Source organism: Barbatula barbatula, assembly GCF_947034865.1.
Source record: "Barbatula barbatula genome assembly, chromosome: 15".
NCBI lineage: Eukaryota > Metazoa > Chordata > Actinopteri > Cypriniformes > Nemacheilidae > Barbatula > Barbatula barbatula.
The window spans coordinates 2,147,038-2,171,519 of NC_136778.1; the positions used below are offsets into that span (position 1 = coordinate 2,147,038).

A 24,482-nucleotide genomic window follows, 5' to 3' on the forward strand; every position below is an offset into this window, starting at 1 on the left:
CTTTAACTCAAAACTGAATCTCTTGGTGACTTACAATCTTAAAATCTCACATCTTTTTAAGAGTTTAATGTGCCTTGTTAGAAGTCATTTATACTCTGATAGTTATATATATATATATTTTTTTTTATTCAATAAAACACTGCATATGGCAAAACAAGCTGCTAAATGAACATAATGAATCTAAAACAGACCTCGGTTCATAATCATAAGTTTGAGTACACGTGACAAACTGAATGTCACAACTCATTGGAATGTAAATTGATAAAATAGCAAACAGCCAGGTGTGATGAAAAAAGGACCCTGATGTCAGTATAATATTGTCTAAGTGCTTGTTTTTTGTCATAGCTATATTTTAAATAAAAATGTCAAATCAAATCTGCTCGCAAAAGAGAACATTTTGTGACAATTGACAAAACATTGTACAATTTGCTGGTACAGGGTGTTGTGCATTTACGTGAAATCATTACATTGTAATTTTCTCCATCCATTTTTATGACCTTCACTTCTAACACATGCCATTTCATTTGTAAATGCTGTTATATCTCTTGATATAACCAGTTTCAAAATGTTTAATTGTTAAAATTTACAATTCATAGCCAAGTGTTTGTGCGCACATTGTGAGCACACACTACATTTTAGAAAAACATTTAAATGCGATAGCTTCAGAATATCCATATCAAGCACACAATTTCATGTTTTTATTGGGAAAAATATATGATCATTCCTACCTAGACATTTTTCGTGTGGAAAACACACCAGACATGGTTTATTCAATTTTGTTGTGATCGTTAAGTTGCAGGTGCTTCTGAATTTGCTTTCAACGTGTAATTGCGTAGTAGGTAGTACATGTTCTGCATTTTGCACTGCAGTGCACATTTGGGAAGATTCCCCTCTTTCTTTCCAATAGTTTCCTTTGCTCTTTCTGTTGTCTTTATCCATAAAATCATGGTCATGCTTTTTGTGGAAAATCCTAAAACGAAATGTCTTCTTGTGTCCTCTCAGGATTGTAGTATCTGATGCGGCAGAGAAACCAAGGCTGTTTTTGTGACAGGTTTGTCTTTGCCCTTCATGAAATATGTGAGCAGTTCTCCTTTTCCTTTAACATAAATGGGTCCTCGTCTAACAAAACGGAAGCCATATTCCTTCAGGATGTTATAGCAGTCCTCCACCACCTGAGGAACACCAACACCATAATATATGTAGTAAGGCAGGGTGATGTATAAAACATATTTACCAAATTTTGATGACAATATATAATTAAATTTGTGCTTTATTTGAACTATTTTATTTGGCCATTAAATTTCCTAAAACCTGTGTCAAATCATAAAAGAAATGTAATTCTAATGTCACCTGTATGTTACCCATAACCCCCGTCGACTCCATACGACTGGCAACATTCACAGTGTTTCCCCAGATATCAAAATGAGGCTTGCGAGCTCCGATCACTCCAGCTAACACACCTCCCTTATTCAGACCTGGCAATCATACACAAGCATGCAAACAACACAGTGAAACTCTCATAAATATGAATCAAATGTAGGATTGATCAGTAAATCAGTCTGGTGTTTACTGACCTATGCGCAGCATGAAGCTATTGAATGACTGTTTGTTCAGGTTGTTCAGTGTGACTTTCATAGCCAATGCAAAGTCTGCCAGATCAGCAAAGTGTTGCCATCGGTCCAAGATAGACTGATCCTCCAACTGTATAACACACACACACATAGTGTGATGACATCATTTTAACTATCACACACTCTTGCTTGATGTGCTTGTGTATCTGACCTTGCGTGTCTCGTATCCGTTGGTGTTGCTCTCCGGCGTCACACCGGACGCTGCCATGTACGTGCTACCGATGGTCTTGATCTTTGTTATGTAGCGAAACTCATTTCGATCCAACAGCTACTCAAAGTAAACAAGGTTCATTTATAAAGGACTAATGTAAGAGAAAATGGAGATAGGAACTACAGGAACTCACACTGTCAAAATCAGAGATGATCTCATTAAGGATTCTCAGACATTCTAATCCTCCGTTGTTTATACTCTCCTCCGTGTAAAAGTCTGAGAAGTTTGGAATAGAAGCGAACATGACGCCAACCTCATCATATGACTGACTGTACAGTTCCTGTAATACACACATACAAATCACTTCAAACATTCATTCAGCACTAAAATAATTTAAGAGCATAATTTTTTAACCTCATCTCGTTTTTTGGAGCCCAGAAAGTGTTTGGCCACGTGTTCTGGAAGCATGTTGGTGACCAATGCCTCGTTGTATGTTCTCATTTCATATACCTTCTCCTTCTGATCGTGCACTGCGATCTTCCATAGAAACAGCTTACGAGACTGCCTTTCCACCTGAGAGATAGACGGCAACAAAATACACGATCAGCAGTGTTTAATCAACACAGGCATGTTTAACAATTTCTGTTTGACGTACATGGCGTGCAAAGTAGTATAGACTGATCATCATCACAATAATCATCACAGTCAACAGATATCGGGTGGGAACTACTGTATACCTGAAACAGACAAAACACTAATATTAACCTGTCAAATAAACAAATATGTTACAATAAACTCCAAATATTATTGAATTTTTGTTTTCATAAATCTGTCATAGTACACGACTCACCTGTACTCCAGGTAGCGAATGAAATCGTAGATGTCGTAAATGTACATCCAGCTGTGGATATTCACGGCACCTGTTGCTATGGTAACCAACATCATCAGCGCCAGTTTGACCACATGGCTGAGCTGCACAAGCATGACGGATGCTATAAGTGACAGCACGGATATGTAGCCATAGTGTGTGGGATTCTCTGCACACCCACCATCACCCAGAGACTCAAGCGTCACACCAGAGCTGGAGTTCAACAGCAGAAGAGGAGGCTGAACGCAGCTGAGCTAAAAACAAAAAATCTGATCAAAACGATGTACAGAGCTGTAACGTCACGCAACCCTGGTGAGGAGTTCAGAAAAGATTCTTACCATATCGGCCACCTCAGCCATGGTGAGAACAAAAATGGCTGCCATTGCCCAAGTGTTACGAGCCCAGCGTGTTCGGTCAATCCATTCTGAGAAAGACACAAGCCTCCGCGAGAACACCTGAGACACATAAACACTATTACACTCTCTCCCCAATCAAAATCAAAAGAAACAAACAACAGAATATTTGTTTTTATACTGTGGCGAACAGGGCGGGACGAGAGCCGCGGGGCCGCATGCACCGATCTCACGGAGGAGCTCCGGAGGCATTAGAGAGGAGCGACAACTGGAAAGGGCGAGAGAGGACCAGGCCTGACTTTATGTTGTGTTTTAATGTGTTTGTGTGGACTTTACTTTTGTTGTTTGTTTATGTTATTAAAAGTTGCTTTTATGTTCGCTGGTTCCTGCCATCTTCCTTTCACGGCGGAGGCAAAAGCAACTTTTTATAACATAAACAAACAACAAAACGAATGTAAAGTGCCGGCAGCACCCTCATGCTCATTATCACTCGCGTCACCGGCCTCGCGCTGTTCACGGGTCTCGTCCCGCCCTGCTCGCCATATATACATGATAATTTATAATAATATATATCTATTATCAGTGCTCGAATTGAAGGGGGGCTGGGGGATCGAGTACCCCCCATAAGGCATTAGGGATCCCCATAATAAGTAAAAATAGACTTGGGGGTTCCCTCAGAAGTTTCTTTTTGGAAAAATGATAATGACAAATGTGATTAAATTCATGCAATGAATGTGGTCAATTTTGTGAATTCATTGTTTACAATAATTTATGTTAAGTTTGTCTATGGGCTAGTTGTCCTGTCTCTTTAAATTTTATACGCGCCGCCCCATGTCTAAAGGACATCGTTGACATGACTGGTTGATTGGCGTCACTACGGTGAACCTAACTTCAGCAAAATTATGGGGAATAATAAACCTCTAATCGCAGTCTGGAAGAAAACTTTTTTGAGGGGTAATTTTCTCTCCGTTTATATCTTATAAACTGCACTGAAACACTAAAAATCTCTGTTCACTAAGCCTGCATTGATTTGATCCAAAATAGAGTAAAAGAAGCCTGTTCCTTTATGAAAGCCTGTTTTTAATAAATACTATATAGTTATGCATATTATGATCAATTATATTGTGTATTTTGTATATTGCAAGACTAACTCCCACCCCCACCAAGAAAAGTCTTATGGTGGGGACCACCCATAAGACTTGATTCAATTCTGTCATGAACTGTGACAGAGAACCCAAGTGCAGGCAGACACGGGGATGAAGGGGTTAAACAGGTTTTAATAAATAATAAACACAAAGCAAACACCCGCGATGGGGGGAAAACACTGACAAACTAAAATCCAACACTGAAAACAAATACTTCCCACATGGGGGGCAAAAACAAACTACTAGAAAAACAAACTACTAGAAATACAAACAAGGAACTTGAACTAAACATACACGATACAGGAACCAGGAACTTGAACTACACACACTAGCAGGGACCATGTACAGGGATTACAAGTATACAGGTACAATCAACCAGCACAAGACAATGGACAAGAGGGTATTATATAGGGAGACTAACAAAGGAGATAACGATGGGCAGGAGTGGGTAATGCGACACAGGAGGAAAGCTATACTAGGAACGAGAGGGGCGGGGCCAAATGACGAGACAGGAGAGAACGCATATTATGTCCTGATTGACAATAATATGTTTCTCTCCACATAAAACACGTGGGTCTGTCATGATTCTGCCCCTAGAACAGAAAATCAAGACAAGAGCAGGCAGAATCATGACAAATTCGAGCATATTTCACACATTACATATTAATTAATTTTAGAAAAAGATAATTTATTTAAATCTAAGTATAATGTTGACATAAAAGAAAAAAGTAAAAAAAGTATGTGGGAAATATATGACCGGCCATGTTGCTGTGATATTGGACTTACTCGAGGAAAGATTGCAGCAAGTGAGCAAAAAGTCAGAATCAGAAGTAAACCCTCACCCACAGCAAGAGTCACGTAATTCACAATCAACCTTTAAAAAAAGACAAAATTAATTTACATCGATCGATCTGAATATTTTATTCATCACTTTGTGATCATGAGCTTTACTCACTGTGGGTCGATGAGCATTTCCATTGCAGAAGTGAAGACCAGAACGACACAACTGCAGCTGAACGCAACCCCTGTACGTCTCTCTTTCTCTGCCGAGTAACGGGACTCCAGGTCAGGGTCCACGAACATCAGGGATATAAAAGCGGTCCTCTTCTCCTCCACACTGAGAGACAGACAGACAGACAGATGATGAAATGAGACAGGCATCAAGACTCAAGTCTCAAACAAAGAGGAGATCATGATGAGCTTAAGAAGAAACTTTTGGTGTGTCATTACATCTCTTCTCTTTCTCTCTCCAGTAGAGCTTCACTCAGAAGATGGCTGAGATCCTGTTCCTCTGACATCCCCATATCTGTCTCGCTGCTCTGCGGAAGCTGCTGACACACCACAGAAAGACAGATAATCAGACTTACCACAGACAAACAGATACAGCGGTTTCACAGCATCTTACCTGTGTTTCTGTGTCTTCATGTGTTTTCTTTAATGATGTGTAGCTGCCGGTAGTTTCTGTGGTGTTGATTAGCTGAAGACAGTTTCAGGAGCGACAGACAGACAGTTAAACAGCAGAACACTAATAGGACAGTAAGAGTGAATCTCATGATACTCACCGCACCGTTGCTCACTCCGTTTGATATATGTTTTTCTTCGTGCACGAGCACCAGGTACGTATCAATGCCTTTCTCCATCAGATAATCGCAGCGGTCTCCTCCTTCGCCAGGCTCCAACTCAAACAGTCCCTCGTGCAAACAGTCCTTTGTGCTTTGAGAGATGTGCACACGCCTGTCAACACACACATCACCTGTAAACACATGTCAGCACATACAGTATAATAGTCTGTCATGATCGCACGTCTGGTTTATCTCACCCTGGGATGCCCCCTGACTCCATCTTGTTTGCCACGGTAACATCAGTGGACCAGACGTCGAACTGCCAGCGCTTCTGTCCCATGACTCCGCCCAGAACGGTTCCTGTGTGCACGCCCACACGCATGTCCACCCCTGTCTTAGTTTTCTCACGTACGTACCTAAAACACATAAGACAGACACGAGCCATTTGGACTGTTTAGAATCATTTAAGTTCAATTTTGGGTTTTGCAGTCATAAGCACTTCCTAATGGATGTGTGCTGTGTACTCACGAGATGGCATCCACCATGGACAGACCCATCATAATGGAGCAGGCTGCATGGTCTTCTCTATAATCTGGCAAACCACAGATACAATAATAGCAGTCTCCCAGAATCTTAATCCTCAACTGATGATGTTGCTGTTTAAAACACACACAGACATACAGATGTATGCGTTTATGAAAGTCTTAGGCCCCGTTTTACAGACAAGGCTTAGCTAAAGCCTGGACTATTTCTTAGTAAAATTAGGATATTAAAGTCGCTTTAATAATATGCATTAGAAAAAACATTACTGGTGTGCATCTTGAGACAAAATATTGGCAAAATATATTTTAAGATATGTCATTGCAAGTTGCTCAAATGCAACTATAGGGGTTATGTTGCAACAAAATTAAATGATATAAATATATTAATAATAAATTAAACTATATTTTAGAATTTCCGGTGTAGTCACCTAGAATTTGCTAGAATGAGATGAGATTTTAAAGGTAATTGAAGGAGTTCCCATTCATTATGAGCTCTTAATTTCTTTGTTTTGTACTGAAAAATGTAAGTTTTTGCACAATTATCTCAACATAACTCATTTAAAATATTTAGACATAAAGACATCTTCGTGTTAAAATGTTGAATATTTACTTTATTTTCACTCACTTCTGCTAGTTTGTCGAAGCGAGCGAAGAGCTCATTTAGTAGTTTGACGAGTTCTTTGGGAGTGACGGCAGACGACAGCTGAGTAAAACCTACTATATCTGCAAAGAGGATACTGAACAGACAAGATAAAGGGGGTGTATGATCGAATCTGTTTTCAATCCTTTGTGCTTAAACATCTAAATTCAAAGTGCAGAAAATATTTTTTTTTAAGAGAAAACAGAAGGACTCAATGACTATTCCCGTCGACTTATAATGCATAAAAACAGATTCAGGTGTGACAAATCTTCAACTTTGTTAATAGCACTCAATACTGAGCCCCCTTTGTTACACTCATGATGGTGTCTGTGTTTTACCTGACATTCTCATGACGGTACATGTACATGGTGTTAAACTGTTGGGCATCAGATTTTTTATTGGCTCCTGTTTTCATGCCCTGAAGCATTTCCTCGGCTATGTGCCTCGGCAATATTGACAGCAGCAAGTCTTCCTGCACAAACACATTAAGGATCTTATGATTGTGTGCATCACATGCTTTTGTTGAAAATGTTTTTCATTTTAATACGTTTTTAAAATCTTTGGCACTGATCAGACAATTGATATGAGAAACAAGAATGGTGATGTATACAATTCTGTGCCGCTCATCTTGTTAAAAACGAATATCTGACATCAGAAACATTCTTGATGTTCTTTCCTTATTTCTTAAAGAGAACAGTGATGTGGTCTTTCAAGAGCTTGATCGCAGAGCACAATTGTCTTTTGATGCTGTTACCATAGTGAGCTAAACCAGTCATCTGCACTCTGATTGGTTGGCTGAACTCAACTCTCAAAACTCCTGCTCATGTGGCATTCTGGGATTGAGGTGGTCTCCGGAGACCATGTGACCACATAAGCAGAAAGCAATTAATTGCAGGTAGCCACGTAGAATTCCATTGCTTTTAAATAGAGACTCATGTGAAGAGTTTGGATCCAAAATGATTTCTCATTATTAAAACTCATTATTATAAATCATGTTTTATTGTGTTAAGTAAGTTATAATGGCTTAAATCAAAACAAACCAACTGCGGTTTAATTTACATGAATTGGAATGCACGATAAAAAACATGATTTTATTTTGAAACCAATTTCTTAAGAGTTTGGCTCCAAAATGAGATAACTGTTAAATATTTTTTTAAAAACCATGTATTTTATTGTCCATTCCAATTAATATCAATTAAACTGCAATTGATTTGATTTCATTTGAGCCAATTGAATTAACACAATCAAAACATGATTTTAGAAAAAATATTGAACTGAGTTATCTCATTTTGGAACCAAACTCTTAAATTTTATTCCCGATTTGTAAACTCAAATAACATTAAAATCCCTCCAGAAATGCAACTTTAAATATGTAAAATATTGGATATGTACCTGTAGTCTTATGTGTCTGTAGTCAAACCACCTGGAGTTGTGACAACCAAAATGCTTTTAACATTTCTATAAAAAATATCTTATGAAGAGTATAAAAAAATATGCAATGACACCAACACATATTCTATCATACCATGCAAGAAATATATCATATATCATATATCAATTGTGCTGTTTTCTATTTCTTTTTTATTCTATATATTGCGCTGTCCATCTGAAGCCTTGGATGTCCAAATTCACAGTATCAATTCATATTCACAAATCAATAGTCAGCTTTCTCCACATCTAGGTCTCTTCTCAGCGACCCTGCCCTTTTGTAAATAATGACCACAGAGGATCACTTCACTATTTCTATTCTCTGTTGTTTTTAGATGTTTTTTTCCATCGCATGTTTCCTCTTACGTCATGCTCAGCGGTTCCCGTGGGTCACCCAATAGGGTGCATATGCACTCTCCAAACAGTGTTTGTATTCTTGAAACAATAAAAATTATAAAAAGATATCTTAGAATGAAGTGGAATGAAACACGTTAACTTACATAATCAGAGTGACAAGAAACAAGTTTTTCAATGAGCTGCAGTTTTAGAAACCCCACTAAAATATAAGACGTAGGTTTCATTTAATTTATAAGTATAGTTAGCGGTATAAGGATGCAATCCTGCACTGATAAGTTCTTTTTGATTTTGGACTGATCTTAAACTTAGGGGTGGTACATACTGTATGACCAACATTAAATAATGTGTGATGGCAAATTTACACTCTTGGGTCTTTAGTGTCACTGCTGTCACAATATAACAACAGCCTGGGGATTACCTTCATTACTGCAATAATGAATAGTGACAACATAACACAACCTATGAGAGCAAGAGAGAGAGAGAGAGAGTGTGTACAGTGTGTTCTTATCTCTAGCTGTGCTCAAATGTGCCAGTAACAGAACACCTTGGCCCCAGGGTGGAGCTCCACCACAGAGCCCAATTAGAGCATCTCCATGAACTGTTCATTACGCACACACATGGCTTACATAAAGCCTTACAAAAAAGGCTTAAAATACAAATAACCTGAATGTGCCTGAGGTGTGTACCTGTTGTTGACTTTGGTCCTTCAGAGTCAGACTGACTTCCAGAGATTGTTTGGCCTCTAAAAATGCAATGCGGTATCTGCGGTCAGACATAAAAAAGGCCATAACACCAACCAGCATGGCAGCAGAAAACAGCATCAGATTTGCCACAAGCTGCAAAATAAAAACACACACACTCATGTTACTGCTTCGTGAACAAACAGCAATACTACATGACATGGAGAATAGAAGGGAAAACGTCTAAGTGATTGTGGTTGCAACTCCATATTCATGGTGTAAAAGCTTTCTTCCTGACACGGAAATCTCTTGTCACATCACATCAGTGCTTTTGTAGACATGAGACCAGTTCGTCTTGATGCGCCGGACAAGTAGATGACATCAAAGTACCGCGAGAGAGCGATTCGAACTCAAACTTTGTGTGGTTTTTCGAATGCTCTCGCGGTACTTTGATGTCATTCATCCGCCTGTCGGCTCTTGCGGCGCCGCAACAAGCCGAATGTTTTTGTCACGTGACTCTGTGTGTCGAGTATCATTTAAGGTTAGTTTCTCACTAGGAGGAATTTACAGTATGTACAGTAAAGTAACCTTATGAGACTGAAATCTGATTTCTAAAAAAACATGTGCATGTTTGAGTGTGCAAAGTTTTATGTATAAAAAGGTTGCTACAAAATAACTTTTTATTGATTGCATTTGATTTAATATAATTCGAGTTATTGAACATTTAGCACACGATCACTCCCTATATTTACGTGTTTGAAGTATTGTAGGCTACGTTAGTTTTAAAGTTTAAACGGGACACAACATTTAAAAAAGTTGGAACTGATGTTGTTTCATTTACATTTATGCATTTGGCAGACGCTTTTGTCCAAATTGCATTATCCTACCCTGGGTTCGAACCAACAACCTTGCGTTGTTAACGCAATGCTCTGAGCTACAGGAAAGCATGACATGTAATTTTTACTGTGTGTGTGTGTTTGTTATGGAAGCCTGTTTCCGCCAGGGTTGGGAATATTTTTTGAATTAGTATCTCATAATAATGACTTAGTAAGTCATAATAATGACTTAGTATCTCATAAAAATGACTTAGTAAGTCATAATAATGACTTAGTATCTCATAATAATGACTTAGTATCTCATAATAATGACTTAGTAAGTCATAATAATGACTTAGTAAGTCAATATAATGACTTAGTATCTCATAATAATGACTTAGTAAGTCATAATAATGACTTAGTATCTCATAATAATGACTTAGTATCTCATAATAATGACTTAGTATCTCATAATAATGACTTAGTAAGTCAATATAATGACTTAGTATCTCATAATAATGACTTAGTATCTCATAATAATGACTTAGTAAGTCATAATAATGACTTAGTAAGTCAATATAATGACTTAGTATCTCATAATAATGACTTAGTAAGTCATAATAATGACTTAGTATCTCATAATAATGACTTAGTATCTCATAATAATGACTTAGTATCTCATAATAATGACTTAGTAAGTCATAATAATGACTTAGTATCTCATAATAATGACTTAGTATCTCATAATAATGACTTAGTAAGTCAAAATAATGACTTAGTATCTCATAATAATGACTTAGTATCTTATAATAATGAGAAACTTTTTTGAGATACTTAAGTCATTATTATGAGATACTAAGTCATTATTATGAGATACTAAGTCATTATTATGACTAACTAAGTCATTATTATGACTAACTAAGTCATTATTATGAGATACTAAGTCATTATTATGAGATACTAAGTCATTATTTTGACTTACTAAGTCGAAATTTCGACTTAGTTTCTCATTATTTTGACATACTTAAGTCATTTATTTTGACGTAGACTACTTAAGTCATTATTATGAGATACTAAGTCATTATTATGAGATACTAAGTCATTATTATGAGATACTAAGTCATTATTATGAGATACTAAGTCATTATTATGAGATACTAAGTCATTATTTTGAGATAGTAAGTCGAAAAATATTCCCAACCCAGGCGGAAACGGGCTTCCATAGTTTGTCCCACCTGTCTGATCAGTATTGTTACATCCATTGTGTTTTTCAGTCTTTCCGCTATGGTGAATCCCAGCAGAAGAGTGTGCGCGGCGCACGAGAGCGCGCTCAGGAGCGCGATAGGTGCGAGCGGCAGCGGGAGCGTGAGGAAGAATGAGAATATGAAGAAGGTCTGCCATCCCACCGAGTCACCTGCCGCATACACGCCGCCGAAATTCAAACTGTAGTAACACAGAACGTGAACCGTGATGAACAGCCACAGAGCGTACGGCACGATGCCCCGGGACACGGACGCGGGCAGCAAACGGAACCGGTAGAGAATATAGAGCAGAATGTCCGATGCCAGTCCACCCGCGGCCACGGCCAGAGTGACGAGTTTATCCTGAGAGTAAACCACAGCGCACATGACAACCACATAAGAGTTAAACAGAGCTGCGAACACGATCAGAACCAGTAACGTCTCCTCCCGCTGACGCAAAAAGTACGTCTGATAAACTTTCTCGAGGGACTCGGGTGAGAAGGTGAGACGCATGAAGCGCGGGAGTGACAGGAAGGCACCGGACCGCCGCGTCGTCTCGTGCGCGTCCGATACGGTCACCGGACCGTCCTGGATCCCGTTCGCCGACATACCGAGGCTCTAGTGAAGTTTTATGTGTAACGCTGCTTTGTGTGAACAATCCGTCACGGTCTTCCGAGTTTATTCCGCCTGGGTTTGAATGTTGTCTGCGTTCACACCGGAGAGATTCAGTCTGTCAGTCCGTAATGATCTCGAGCTCCGTTTCCATGACAAACACATCTCGCGCTGCTCTTCCACATCCTTAAACACAACAATAACAAAACAACAACAAAAGTCTTTCGTGGGGTCTTAAAATATGCTGAGTTACGTAAAATGGTTAGTATTTAAAAAAATCTTTATAAAAATAATTACATTTGTATAGTGACATAATGATTTATGTTTTGTTAAAGATTTTTGATGACGCAATCTCGACTGTTTTTCTTGAGAATGAAATATACCTACACGTATGATATATTTGAAACGCTAGAAAAGTAATAAAAGTTCGTATTTTTACGTGTTTAGATTTAAGGGATGAAATTGATTTAAATTCAAGAAAGTGCCATCTCAAGTCATGGTCCACTAATCAGGTCATTGGCCAAAATGAACCTTTAATTGACCACAAAATAAACATTTATTTATTTATTTTTTATTATATATATATTTTTTTTTTATTATTATTATTTTTATTGATGCTTAGAACAGGAACATAACAAAGGAGAAAGTATACACCACATAATCAATTTTTGTCACTTGTCACTTGTCACGTGATTCACGGAGCCTTCAGATAGTTCCAGTATATTGTGTTTTCTCTTTAAATGCTTCTTTCTTTCTTTTTTAAAAATACCAAGTTAACATAACCGCTTTATTAATGTGTAAAACATCAATAAACACAATTAGCCTACTACATAAAAGGCAAGAATCAACAATAATAATTGTTTTGTTTTAATCTTCTGTAACGAATGTCTGTTTTTTATAAAATCATAAATCATTTAAATCCTGCATGCATTGCAGTGTTGAATTGCAACAAAAGCAAACCTCAAGATGCAGTCAACAGCAATATGACAGACTGACAGCATGACAATAAACTAATTAAAAAAATCAGGGTTATTTTATTAAACTACATTTTTTACTTTTTCTAATACATGTACAAACATTAGTTTTGTGTTGTTTTAAACTAAATATGAACTTTTTTATTTCCATTGGAGTCAACGGAGTTGACGCGACTCTCTCGCTCAATGGCTCTGGATGCAAGAGCGTTTGCTTGTAACCATGGCAACAGTGATCTCCGCGTATCTACCATTTCTTTGATTTATTGCAGATTTACTAAAGTCTATGAAAATGTAGTTAAAAGTCATTTAAATTGACTTAAAAACGGTTTAAATGACTCTAAATGACGAGTTGCACCACAAATCCATTCATTATAAGAGCTACACTTTCAAGGTTAATACGAATTATACTTATTATAATAATAAAACAGAATCAAATCTTACCTGCATCAGAAGGAAACTAGGTTACCCCAAAAAGGGAATATTGTGTTTAAAATACAGTGAAAAAACTAAATAACTGAATTCTAAAATAAAATATCAATTACACATTTCTTCAAACAGTCCATTGTTTTGAGTAAATAAAATCCATGTGTTTCTAAAGGAGCTCTGAAAACCTCTGCCAGCACACTAAGCCTCAGCAAATCTCTCTCTCTCTCAAAGACAATGTTGCTGTGACCAAACCCATTTTTCTAGGTTGCTACAGTGTGATCTCTCTGGGGGAAGGCTCGCACTTATGGGGCTACAGAATGTGTTGTCATATTAAGATTTCCATCCTATATGCTGTCATGTTTGACAAGTTTTAGTTTAATTGTTGTGTTCACTTAATCATTGTACTACTGTGTATCCTTAAATGTTTTTCAATAGCTTTGTGGGCTTATTATTTTGGTCTGTCATTTTTTGAGTCAATAGTCACGGACACAGGGGGGCAGCAAACTCTTTGTTGTGAATGTGGCTTGCATCCAAATATACACTGATGTACACAAAAACAGGACAAATTAGCACAAATTGCTAGTGTTTTTATATTTTTGTCCTCAACCTTAAAATGACTATTATGTAACCAGGTTAATTCAGTTACATTAAATAATAGTTTTTGCTTAAAAGGTATTAAGGTGTTTTTTCATTACCCAAGAAGCTAAAGAAGCAAATGGGCAAACTGTGAAAATGTCAACATTGCCATGAATAAAGGTTTTTTTAACCAATGGTTTTTACTATGGTAACAGATATTAACATTTGGTGGTTCAAATACCCATGTGAGATCTCTCTTTAAATTTGTAAAGCAATTGTTTAATTTTAAGTGCATGCTTTTTCACAGTCAGGTAAGTGCCATTTTCAGGATTTTCACTTTCATAACTCTACATATTCCTCATAAATGGAAATAAAGTAATAATTTTACATTCAAGAAAGGCATCCCTTCTCCATTTTATGGGGTATTATTTCTTCAGGATTGTGTATTTTACTTCACAGAAATGTACAAAAAGTTTGTAGCCTCCCAAAAACCGCCTCCTGTTTTGTCGCATCCATAACGCATATTTATTTCCCTTTTAAAATAGAAAATTTGTTCATAAACTGACATTTTTTATGCTTAGTCCATAACTTTGGAAGTTTCAAGTGTTCTTATGCCCAAATAAATCAAAAGATGGCTTTAAAAGTCAATGGGTGTTGTACATATTTAATTAAGTTCTTCAGTTTAGTTTAGTTATGTGATCTTAGATGATCCTTTTGCCACATTTGAGAAATAACACAGCAGTATAAAGTACATTCAGAATGTTGGACCAATTCAACATCCTCAATCAGTCTAATAGAAAAACATTCGCACCTAAACTTCATGAACAAGATACATAATTTTCTTAGAATCCAATCCAGTAGTTTCATAAACATTTCACAGAAATAGAATAAAACAAAGGATCATATGAATCAGTAGACTGGCAAATTCAAAACATTCATTGTGTCATTGACATGCACCTTTTGCAAGTATACGTTGCACACTACAAATAGAAGCATGCTTGCGTTTAACAGACATGTTATTTGTACTTAAAGATCGCCTTAGTTTTGTTTCATGAAGGGATTGTTTAAAGCTGCAATCTGTAACTTTTTTTGTTCTAATTAATTTAAAAAATGTTATTGATAAATACCAATAAAACTATAATAATTACATATATAATTTGAGCTTCCAGCCCGATTTCATGGGTCAGTTTGAAGTTTCATTTGACCTCAACCCATGTCAAGGTAAGCAGGCCTACATTATGCAACCTGCAATTTTTTTGTTTCATCAGATGGCTGTAAAGAAATGCAAAAGTTGCGGATTGCAGCATTATGACCAATTAAATAATAATAGAAAAACGATTATCTTATTACAATCAAAATCGTTACATTATGAGGCTTTTGATTCATTTATCTAAAAGTCATTACCCAGTGGTCACATTTTTGGATCACTGCAATTACTATTTACGCCGTTTATGACTCATCCAAAGTTCATTGAATGCCGTTCGCAGGCAAACTCCGTGCGGAACTCCGTCGGCCTCTGTCGGTCAGAGCGGGTAGTGCGGCACGCTGATGTGCTGATGGAACGCGCCGTGATGCGCGCCGCTCAAGCCCGTGCACAGCGGCTCGTGGTTGCTCAGGGCCGTGGACAGACGTTTGGCCTCCTCTGTCAGTCTCTTCACCTCTTTCCTGAGCGCTGCATTTTCTCTCTCCAAATTTTCACTCTCCTGCAACACAAACAGAACCAGAAACACGTCAGTGACTCAACTTACCCATCTTACCATCACATATGCACATATATAGTAGCTACATACTATTTAGAGTTATAGCCTCAATTATGTTTTCAAAGTTTTATAGAAATTGTAATGTCAACTGGTGCAATGCAAAAGTTTGAATACAAGGGATCGCACATTGATAATAATGCATAGCTTGAATGCACAGGAAGTTGGTTTGGATAAAAAGAGTCTAAGAAATGGACGAATAAAAGAAAAAGTCAGGATCTTGAAAACCTGCACTCTAAGAAAATGCTGGGTTATTTATAATCCAGCGTTGGGTCAAAAAAAGGAACAAATCCATCCCCAAAATATTTATATGTTACTCAGCGTAGTATTAAAACAGAACAACAAAGAGATGCTAAAATACTTGACAGACAAATGAGAAAAAGAAAAGAAAAAAAGAAAAAAACGTACACTAACCCTCTTCTCTCAACAGGTAGTGGTCTGGCTTTTGTTGAAATGAGTAACTTTGTATTAGCACCTAATGTACTTTTGCTCTTTGTATAACATATCACTTATTGCTCCCCGAACTCTTTGTGAGTTGCTTTGCATAAAATGTCTGCTAAATGACTAAATGTAAATGTAAAATATAACAGTTTTGATGTATTACTGCATATACAGTCACCCGACCATACTGTTTTTGCTACAGATTGTTTACACGGTTAAGCGCTCATGATGATTCCCGTTCAAAGACGTCACTGGTCTGCAAGTTTCAACTCCGTTAGATGCTCCACTGCCTTCCAGTCACAGCAGGGTAAAACCCCTCTGACAAGCGTCATTCAGCTTTATCTGCCCACGTCCCACAGCGATACCTTACCAGAAATGACAGCTGAACACTCCCCTCAACAACCCACGTTTCTCAGGCGGGCCTCAAGCAAAAACACAGCATGAAAAGACACTACAGGAAACATGTCATATGCAGGGAAATTTCAGCTTCCTGTTTATCAAGTATAGCCGTGAATAGCGAAACCGCAAGTTACACCAAACTCACACTGAGCCAGCAGACTACATCTCATTGACTTTATGTCAGCCAACTTTTTCATATCAACACAATTCACATCACCACGAGGATTTTAAATCTGTACGTCTTTTCTTTCTCCTGCAGAAGGAAAGAAGATATCTTGAAGAACGTTGGAAAACAAACAACATTGACCCACATTGACTTCCATAAACCACAGAGACATTTCTCAAAATATCTTCTTTTGTGTTCCACAGAATATATATACAGATTCTTTATGAGACATGGGTGAATAAATCCGTTTTTGTTTTAGTGTTTTACTTAGTGAACTTTTACTCGAACAGGCCTGAGAACCTCTGAGCTCTACACAAACCAATAATGACCTTTTCACGTATACTGACGTCTGACCCATTTCTAAAAAGCTGCACAACCTCAAAAATACATTGATATGTGGTTCCTGGTAAGTGGTGTGTGGCTGTTGGGGAGAATCTCCCACTTTGCTATTAACCTGATGAATTCAGGGGAAGTCGGATGAGGTCAGTGTGTGTGTGTGTGTATTATCAGATAACTGATACTCAGAAGTGCTGCGGGGAAATGTAAGGAGAGAGAGACGCCAACAAGCTAATAATCAGACCTCTGTCTTCCTGAGAAAATTACTTATATGTTCATTTTGATTTGTTTTCTTTGTAAATCAGAATAGGACTTATTATCAACCATACATTGTTTAAGTGTGCCATTATTATAGTTATTTTAAACACTTTACACTTTATGTGCAATACACTTAAAACGACAACTAAGTGCACTTGACCTATGCTGATAGAAGTATATTTGGCCTATACTTGAAGTATTCTACTTCTAGTTGTGTTTACATTTAAAAATATATTTCAAGTATAAGACTAGTATTAGTATACAGTATATTTGGTAATATACAAAAATAACACATAAGTAGTCAAATAAATGATAAACTAAACATTTTCTTAGGGTGATGCAACCGTGTTTCATGCATTCTGACTAAGGTTTCGAAAAGTTCGAACATGAAATTCCTTACGTAACAACTTTCCTCAGTCCCTTATTGGATATTTCTCCAGGAAAAGCACACCTACGCGTCAACCAGCAAGAGCATGAAAAAAAGCACGCCCAAGGGTCATCCAGCGAGAGTCCCCATCAATGCACTTCGTTCGTTGTGCTGAAGTTCAGCTGTGTTTGTTTGCTCAAGGCATTTCGGCGAAGAATGTTATATAAACGGTGGATATATCGATTAAAATGTTAGACGGTGCGGTCCCAGCGCTAAAAGGTACCAGACATGAACTGCACGCGGTAAGTGAAGTTTTGCTAAATACTCTTCAAAGATACCAAGTATGCAATACTACTCTTATAGGTACTCAAGATCGATAAGATTGGACGAAACTGTGTGTAACCTCCGCTTTAAGTTTACTTAAAGAAGATAAACAAGTATACTTGCAACATAAAAATGTTTTAACTAGTTGTCTAGTAGAGAGTATACTTCCAAGTGTACTTTCATAAACTAAAAATCTGCTACAAGTAGGCCTATTAAACCGGTAAACTATCAACATATGTTCACTTGTAGTATACTTGTGGTAGAAATAAACGTTTTCTACCGTGATTATACTTAAAAGTGTACCTTTTTACACTTGTAAGTATACTACTAGTACATTGATATACTTAAAATATACTTGAGTTTTAGGTAGGTATACTAAATACAATTTTTGTAACCACAAGGTTTTGATAACATTGAAAGAACGCTAGCCAGCAAGTTCCCTGTTGCACAGAGCTGGCTTCAGAAGACAGCATGTGTCACATGTATTACATTACATGTATGCATTCGGTGGATGCTTTTACCCAAAGGGACTTACAGTACACATAAAAACTGTTTTATCAGTATGTGTGTTCCTTAGGATGGAATGAAAGCAGATTAGTAATAACAGAGGTAAACACCCATATCACACACAGAGAGAGCGAGAGAGATGCTGAATGAATGTGGTAGAGCGTTTTGACTTTGACTAAGGGCCAAATGCAGTCCGAGTGGTTTGATGACTGTTAGACAGGCGTGTGCTCCGGCTCTACACCTCACGAAAACACACAACAGGCACACAGAACAAGTCACGGCGAAATCAGGATTGTTTGCAGAACACCAAGTTTTTACTAGGTGTGCGGCCGCTCAATTCAGCCGAGTGTTTCACCCACGCTTTATAATTAATGCCAGAATCTGAAGAAAACAAGACCAGAGCCACGACAAGTGTGAAACACGACAGAAGCCGTGACGCATCACCACATGGTCAAGCACGGCTTCATGTAAATACAGTCAAAGCAGATCAGAATCAAGCCTGTAACACAGCTGGACACATGAAACACGCTTTCTCTTGTAAGCCTTGTTTGTTTTCATTTTAGTATGTTTTTGTGTTTGGTTGTTAATACTAAAGACGGATTCTTCTGCGTCTCGAATATTTCTACTGAGGAAAAGTCGGAAATGTCACAAATGTCTCTGTGATCAGAGTTTCAGAAGAGACGTCAACAATGTGTCAAACTGAGCTCAGATTTGTCAAGACTGCTATTAAATGTCAATATTATTGAAGATCTCAATATGAACTCAAATGTACCCAGATCCATATTACAGTTATGTTACACCTCCACACTCTTTACGGAGAGTTTATGGAGTATATTTTGTTGTAATAAACACAAGGGTCATACCTTGTGGAAAACATAAATCAGGGATAATCCAAGGCTAGCTGTGCATTAAAGGATTTTAAAGCACGACATGGAAGTGCACCCAAATCTGAAGTGCACACAAATCCTTTAATGCACAGCTAGCCGTGGATTATCCCGTTTATACCATGGTCATTTGCTAAGTAAAAGCTGTTATTCATGACTTATACAGACTTATTTTCGTCAGTTAATTTCAAACATTGGTCAAATTGACTGGCACTACTTGTGCATTAAAAAAGTTTTATGCACACCTTGCGGCCATTTAGAATCGAGTGTTCAGAGTGTTCAAATGTTATAATCTACAGTAAATGTTAAAATGAAGCGCTCACCAAATGCAGATTGTCTGCTTTCTGAGTTTGTCTCATCCGGCTTTTCTGCGCCGCAATTCGGTTCTTTTCTCTCCTCATCACCTTCCTCACGTCGTCCGAGGAACCCTGAAAACCAGCACACGAGTTCATGAGGCCAACGGGAAAAACTGGACATCAGTATGAAATGGTATTTGTATATTTATTATATATGTATATTTATTACTTATTTGATGTACTTATAATGATGTAACCTCTATTAATACTATTGACATGATGTTAGACAGGTTGCTCGACCTACACAAGTCTAAATAGTTATTGCTATTATGTTTCCTGCCTAGACCTGGACATGGTGATGTCACCCTTAAGTAGTATAAGGGATCAATCAAGGTATTACTTTTCATAAAATAGTCTGTATATATATGAAGAGTTTGGTTCCAAAATGGGAAAAATGTCAAAAATCATGTTTTTTTATTATGTTATCGTGTGTTTTATTGTGTTAGTTAGCTGTCTTGAGTTATCTAATTCTCTCTCTCTCTCTCTCTCTCTCTCTCTATATAGAGAGAGAGAGAGAGAGAGAGAGAGAGAGAGAGAGAGAGAGAGAGAGAGAAAGAATTTATAACATTTAATGAGAAGTTGAGTTACTTTCTCTTGCACTCTGGTTGGAAGGTGCCATGACTGCATGTTTATGTACTTAGAAGAGAAAAGATGTGACATTTTCAAAGGATGCAGAGCAGTGTTTCCCCACAACCCCAACAGCCCCAGCTGAGTGTGATGACACTTTCTGTTGAACCCACAAGAATGAGACTTTTTCCGTATGACAAATTCCCCACAATGAGAGACCCTCTAGAACAGAGTGTGTGTGCGTTCATGCGTGCATTCGTGTGTGTGCATGAATGCATGCATGTTAAATGAATCATTTCAGATTAGGTTATGCTCTGAATTTCACATATTTAAGATTTATGACATGTTTGTCACATAAACACAGAGCACACCCCAAGTCTAACATTTAGCTTTAGTTTGCTAGATCAGTTTTAATCTCAAAAGTATTTACAATTCATTTCAGTTTAGGTCAATGTGGTTTTTAGTGAAGGTAGGATGTAAGTTCCTGGTGTCCGAGCAGAGTATTTTATCGCATTCTGCAAAAACCAGCCTCAGAATTCCTACATTTTTATCCACTAAGCCTATGAAGAAATAAGGATTGACAGTGCTGTTCTGGCTAAATACCATCCTCGCAGTGTTTTTTGTCTCGTCCAGGGAGGTTGGAGAGGATGTGAGCATTGCTCATATCACCTATAGTTCTTCTGGCCTCATGCCATCCTAACGACACTTTCATAACCACTAACGTCTCACTCACAGAACGCTGCCAATGGACGATTTTCTTACACTTCTATGAAGCAAATCTAGGTCTGAATCAAGTTACACGACAGCCTCTCTCTTGCGACATGCACTCGACAACCTGTCAGAGACACGTGTGAATCATAATCTCACACACATGCACGCACATGCTTGCGCAAACACATACACATGCATCGGTTTTTATGTAGCCATGCGTTTCAGTTAAATGAGTGGAATGAACGGAACTAGGTGCTCAGATTGTGATGTCAAATACAAAAGTCGTGTAAGTTATGAACGCTTTTGTTAGACATGTGCATGTTGCATCCTGTGTTTTAAATATAATAAAAAAAAAAGAAACATAAATACAATCATGTACTTTCACAAAACTTTTACTTTGTAACTTTGTAGATGAAGATAAAACGTCTTCTGGTGCTGGTTGATGGTTCTGGTGGTCTCTCTTACCTGTTTATTGCCTGGCGAGGGAGATTTGGTGTAGCTGGAGTCGTTATTGTCAGAACCCTGAGCCATGCCACTTCAGTCCCCGTGAAACCTTGGACCTCCTTCAGAGTCTGTCTTCTGTCAGCGTCTTTTTCAGTCTGTCTGTCTGTCTGTCTCTCCCTCTCTCTCTCTCTCTCCGTCACAGAGCGAATGAGAGTAATTGTGCTCAAAGGAGAGATGTGAAGTGATCGCGGCCCACTGACAAATGCGTAGAGACTGCAGCTCGCACTCTTTCTTGCTCTGCTTCACCCTCTCTCTCTCTCGCTCTCTCACACATCGCCTAATTAGCGACGTGTGATGTGGTCTTAGATAGAAAACCTCTACAGCACTAGACTGGAAGTCACATGGTTCCTGGAAACTTTGAATAAAGTCTCTCGTTTAGAGCTGATGAAACCTTAAGAAACTGGACAGACACAATAACAGAGCATCACTTTGGACCAAAAAGTGCATACTTAAACATTTATAAATGTTAGTTCAAACAACAATGACAATTCCATCATCCTTTAATCGCCCTCAGTTTGTTCCAAACCTCTGAACAGTTATTTGTTCTGCTTAACACAAAGGAAGATATTCTTAAGAATGTCAGTGTCCAAACAGATGTCTTCCCCTATTGACTACCATAATATTTATTTTCCCTACTATGGCAGTAAATGGGCGCTGTGATGTTTGTTTACTGACATTCTTCCAAATATCTTTCTCTGTGTTCATCAGAACAAATACATGTATACAGGTTTGGAACAACCCGGGGGTGTGTAAATAATGTCAGAATTTTCATTTTTGGGTGTCACTTTAAGTGTATTATTGAAATAAGATTGTAATCTTAATTTATCAATCAAAGCATTTAAATTGATTAAATGTTGCTCAAAAAGAAGAAAAAAATGAAACAAGACCAAAAATACTAAAAAGAACACTATTACTGGCATTTAGCCTCATGGTTTAACACATTGTTTTTATTTTACTTATAATTTTCCCTTTAAAGTTTGCATCACTTTACATTATTTTGTTTATTTATGTACATATTCTGCACTGCTTTGGCAATATAAATGTATAGTTTTTGTTATGTCATCAAAGCACACAAAATGTAAACATATTTAAATTTGACAGAGAGAGGCAGAGAGAGAGAGCGAGAAAGAGAGAACGTGAGGGAGGGAGGCAGGTGATTTCCCTTCTGATCTGGAGTATTTCAGCAGGTGCTCACTAATATACTATACCAACACTTATGTTAAGAAAAATTCCATCTGACTTCACCCTCTGCATTACCATAAGATGTACACAGCCAGATTTTTTTAAACAGCAGATTTTCATAAATGCTGTCGATGACAGATCTCCCACCAGAAGCCCGCTGGCAAACCGGTGGCGCCAAAAACAACGCATTTACTGTCAGCGATGCAAATCGCACCCGGTGCCAAGCAATGAAAACATTACACTGTGAGATTTACACAGATCTTTCCCCAAAAATCACACAAGGATGCACAAACGTGAACAAATGCTGTGTTACAATATTTATATTTTATTGCCAAAGCAGTGCTTTCAGAAAGTCAACCATCACTAATGCAATGGCTCAAAGTTGGACTCAATCCTCAGCATCAAACATCAGCATCGAGCCGTGGACACAAACGAGCCCTCAATTCCCTTTGACTATAAATTTTGTGAACGATACAACAAACACAAATCCTGATTTACATTGAAGTGGGGACTACAGCTAGATATATAAGCCAGGATTTGGCCTAATATTCAACCATCCAGCTGCATCCAAACAACCACTCTGAACACCTTAGCAACCGGCTATTGCATCACCACATTGTACTTTGTTTAAGGTTTGTGATACTCAGAAAGTATAACAGCAAAGCCCAAAAAAAGTGTGCAGGTCTTTTTATTCTGCTTGTGTTTTTATTAGACGGGCTCAAACAGAACTGCAGGAATAGATTCGAAACAGCACACTGCATCAGCATCTGCGTAAATCAACAAATCTTGATCTGCGAGGTGCGTGTGTAGGTGGAATATCCAGTAAACCAACACAATAGAAAAATATCCATTCACATTTCTGTGAATTTGCATCTTACTCATACACACTGTCCAACATCTGCAATGACTTCAGAAGATTAAGTGTTAAGGCGTTAAACTGTAAACAAGTTTTGTTCGGTAAAGATGCGAGTGACTTTCCCACCCACTTCGCTGCACATTACTGGACTTGCCGTCAGAAAGAGGGTTCGTTTTGAAAATGTCTACATTTTAAACATAACAACAATGGTCGACAGAGTGTGCAATAAACATCTAAGAAACTACATCAGACCTAAATCCAATACAACTAAACTTTAACATTTTAATGTTTGATTATTGTATTTGTTTACTATATACTTTAAACAGGTCAGATGCCAGGTTATGTGGAGCAAATGAGTCTGGGAATGTGAGATATTAGTGTAAAATAGGTTTGGGAATCTAGGTCATTGGTATATTTTTGTTAAACACCAGTTGAAGACACTGTATGTCATTTGCGTGATTTAAACATGGCATTTACCCTGACTAAGGAAGAGCTTTGGTAAGTCATGAAACTCACAGGTGTTCCTCCAAATGTAAGTGTTCAAGAATCTTCTGAGTCAGACTGCATGCGTGGAAGAGATTCCTCAATAAATCAGATTCTTACTCATAAATCTCACTCATTCTTCAGCAGGAATTGCCACAGTGTTGATGATAATAAAAGGATAATATTTCAACCACACAACGTTTCATGTTCATTAAAATCATGTTGGAACCAGGTTCTGTACTAGGCTGGCTCGACTGGGGGCCGGGGGCGATCACATATTCTGGTTGGGCAGATACATGTTCATTTACATTTAGTCATTTAGCAGACGCTTTTATCCAAAGCGGGAAACAAGAGAGGCTTTTATCCAAAGCGGGAGAGAGGCA

General features: G+C 37.8%; 2 protein-coding genes across 2 annotated transcripts; both read right to left on the reverse strand.

The window, feature by feature from the left end:
* Nucleotides 1-998: 998 nt before the first annotated feature.
* On the reverse strand, nucleotides 999-12,022 carry adcy3b (adenylate cyclase 3b; the record flags this gene model as incomplete). Its single annotated transcript, XM_079474538.1, has 20 exons — nucleotides 999-1,172; nucleotides 1,351-1,475; nucleotides 1,575-1,701; nucleotides 1,783-1,899; nucleotides 1,976-2,122; nucleotides 2,197-2,355; nucleotides 2,438-2,519; nucleotides 2,633-2,904; nucleotides 2,989-3,105; nucleotides 4,935-5,022; nucleotides 5,104-5,265; nucleotides 5,379-5,479; nucleotides 5,554-5,625; nucleotides 5,711-5,882; nucleotides 5,968-6,126; nucleotides 6,239-6,366; nucleotides 6,878-6,989; nucleotides 7,231-7,364; nucleotides 9,364-9,513; nucleotides 11,408-12,022. The coding sequence occupies 20 exons, from the start codon at nucleotides 12,020-12,022 to the stop codon at nucleotides 999-1,001; spliced, it is 3,213 nt and encodes a 1,070-aa protein (XP_079330664.1).
* A 2,239-nt stretch (nucleotides 12,023-14,261) lies between these two features.
* batf (basic leucine zipper transcription factor, ATF-like) lies at nucleotides 14,262-21,896 on the reverse strand. Its single transcript, XM_079475529.1, has 3 exons — nucleotides 21,540-21,896; nucleotides 19,764-19,868; nucleotides 14,262-15,704 (listed from the first exon to the last, which is right to left on the reverse strand). Exons 1-3 carry the CDS (start codon nucleotides 21,603-21,605, stop codon nucleotides 15,525-15,527), a joined length of 351 nt encoding a protein of 116 aa, XP_079331655.1. The 5' UTR covers nucleotides 21,606-21,896; the 3' UTR covers nucleotides 14,262-15,524.
* Between the last annotated feature and the right edge of the window lie 2,586 nt (nucleotides 21,897-24,482).

Coding starts and splice junctions, on each gene's coding strand:
- batf (XM_079475529.1), bottom strand. CDS start 21,605: ATGGCTCAGGGTTCTGACAATAACGACTCCAGCTACACCAAATCTCCC. Junction 19,869..21,539: donor CCTCGCCAGGCAATAAACAG/GTAAGAGAGACC, acceptor GCTGGTTTTCAG/GGTTCCTCGGACGACGTGAG. Junction 15,705..19,763: donor AAGCAGACAATCTGCATTTG/GTGAGCGCTTCA, acceptor TTTGTGTTGCAG/GAGAGTGAAAATTTGGAGAG.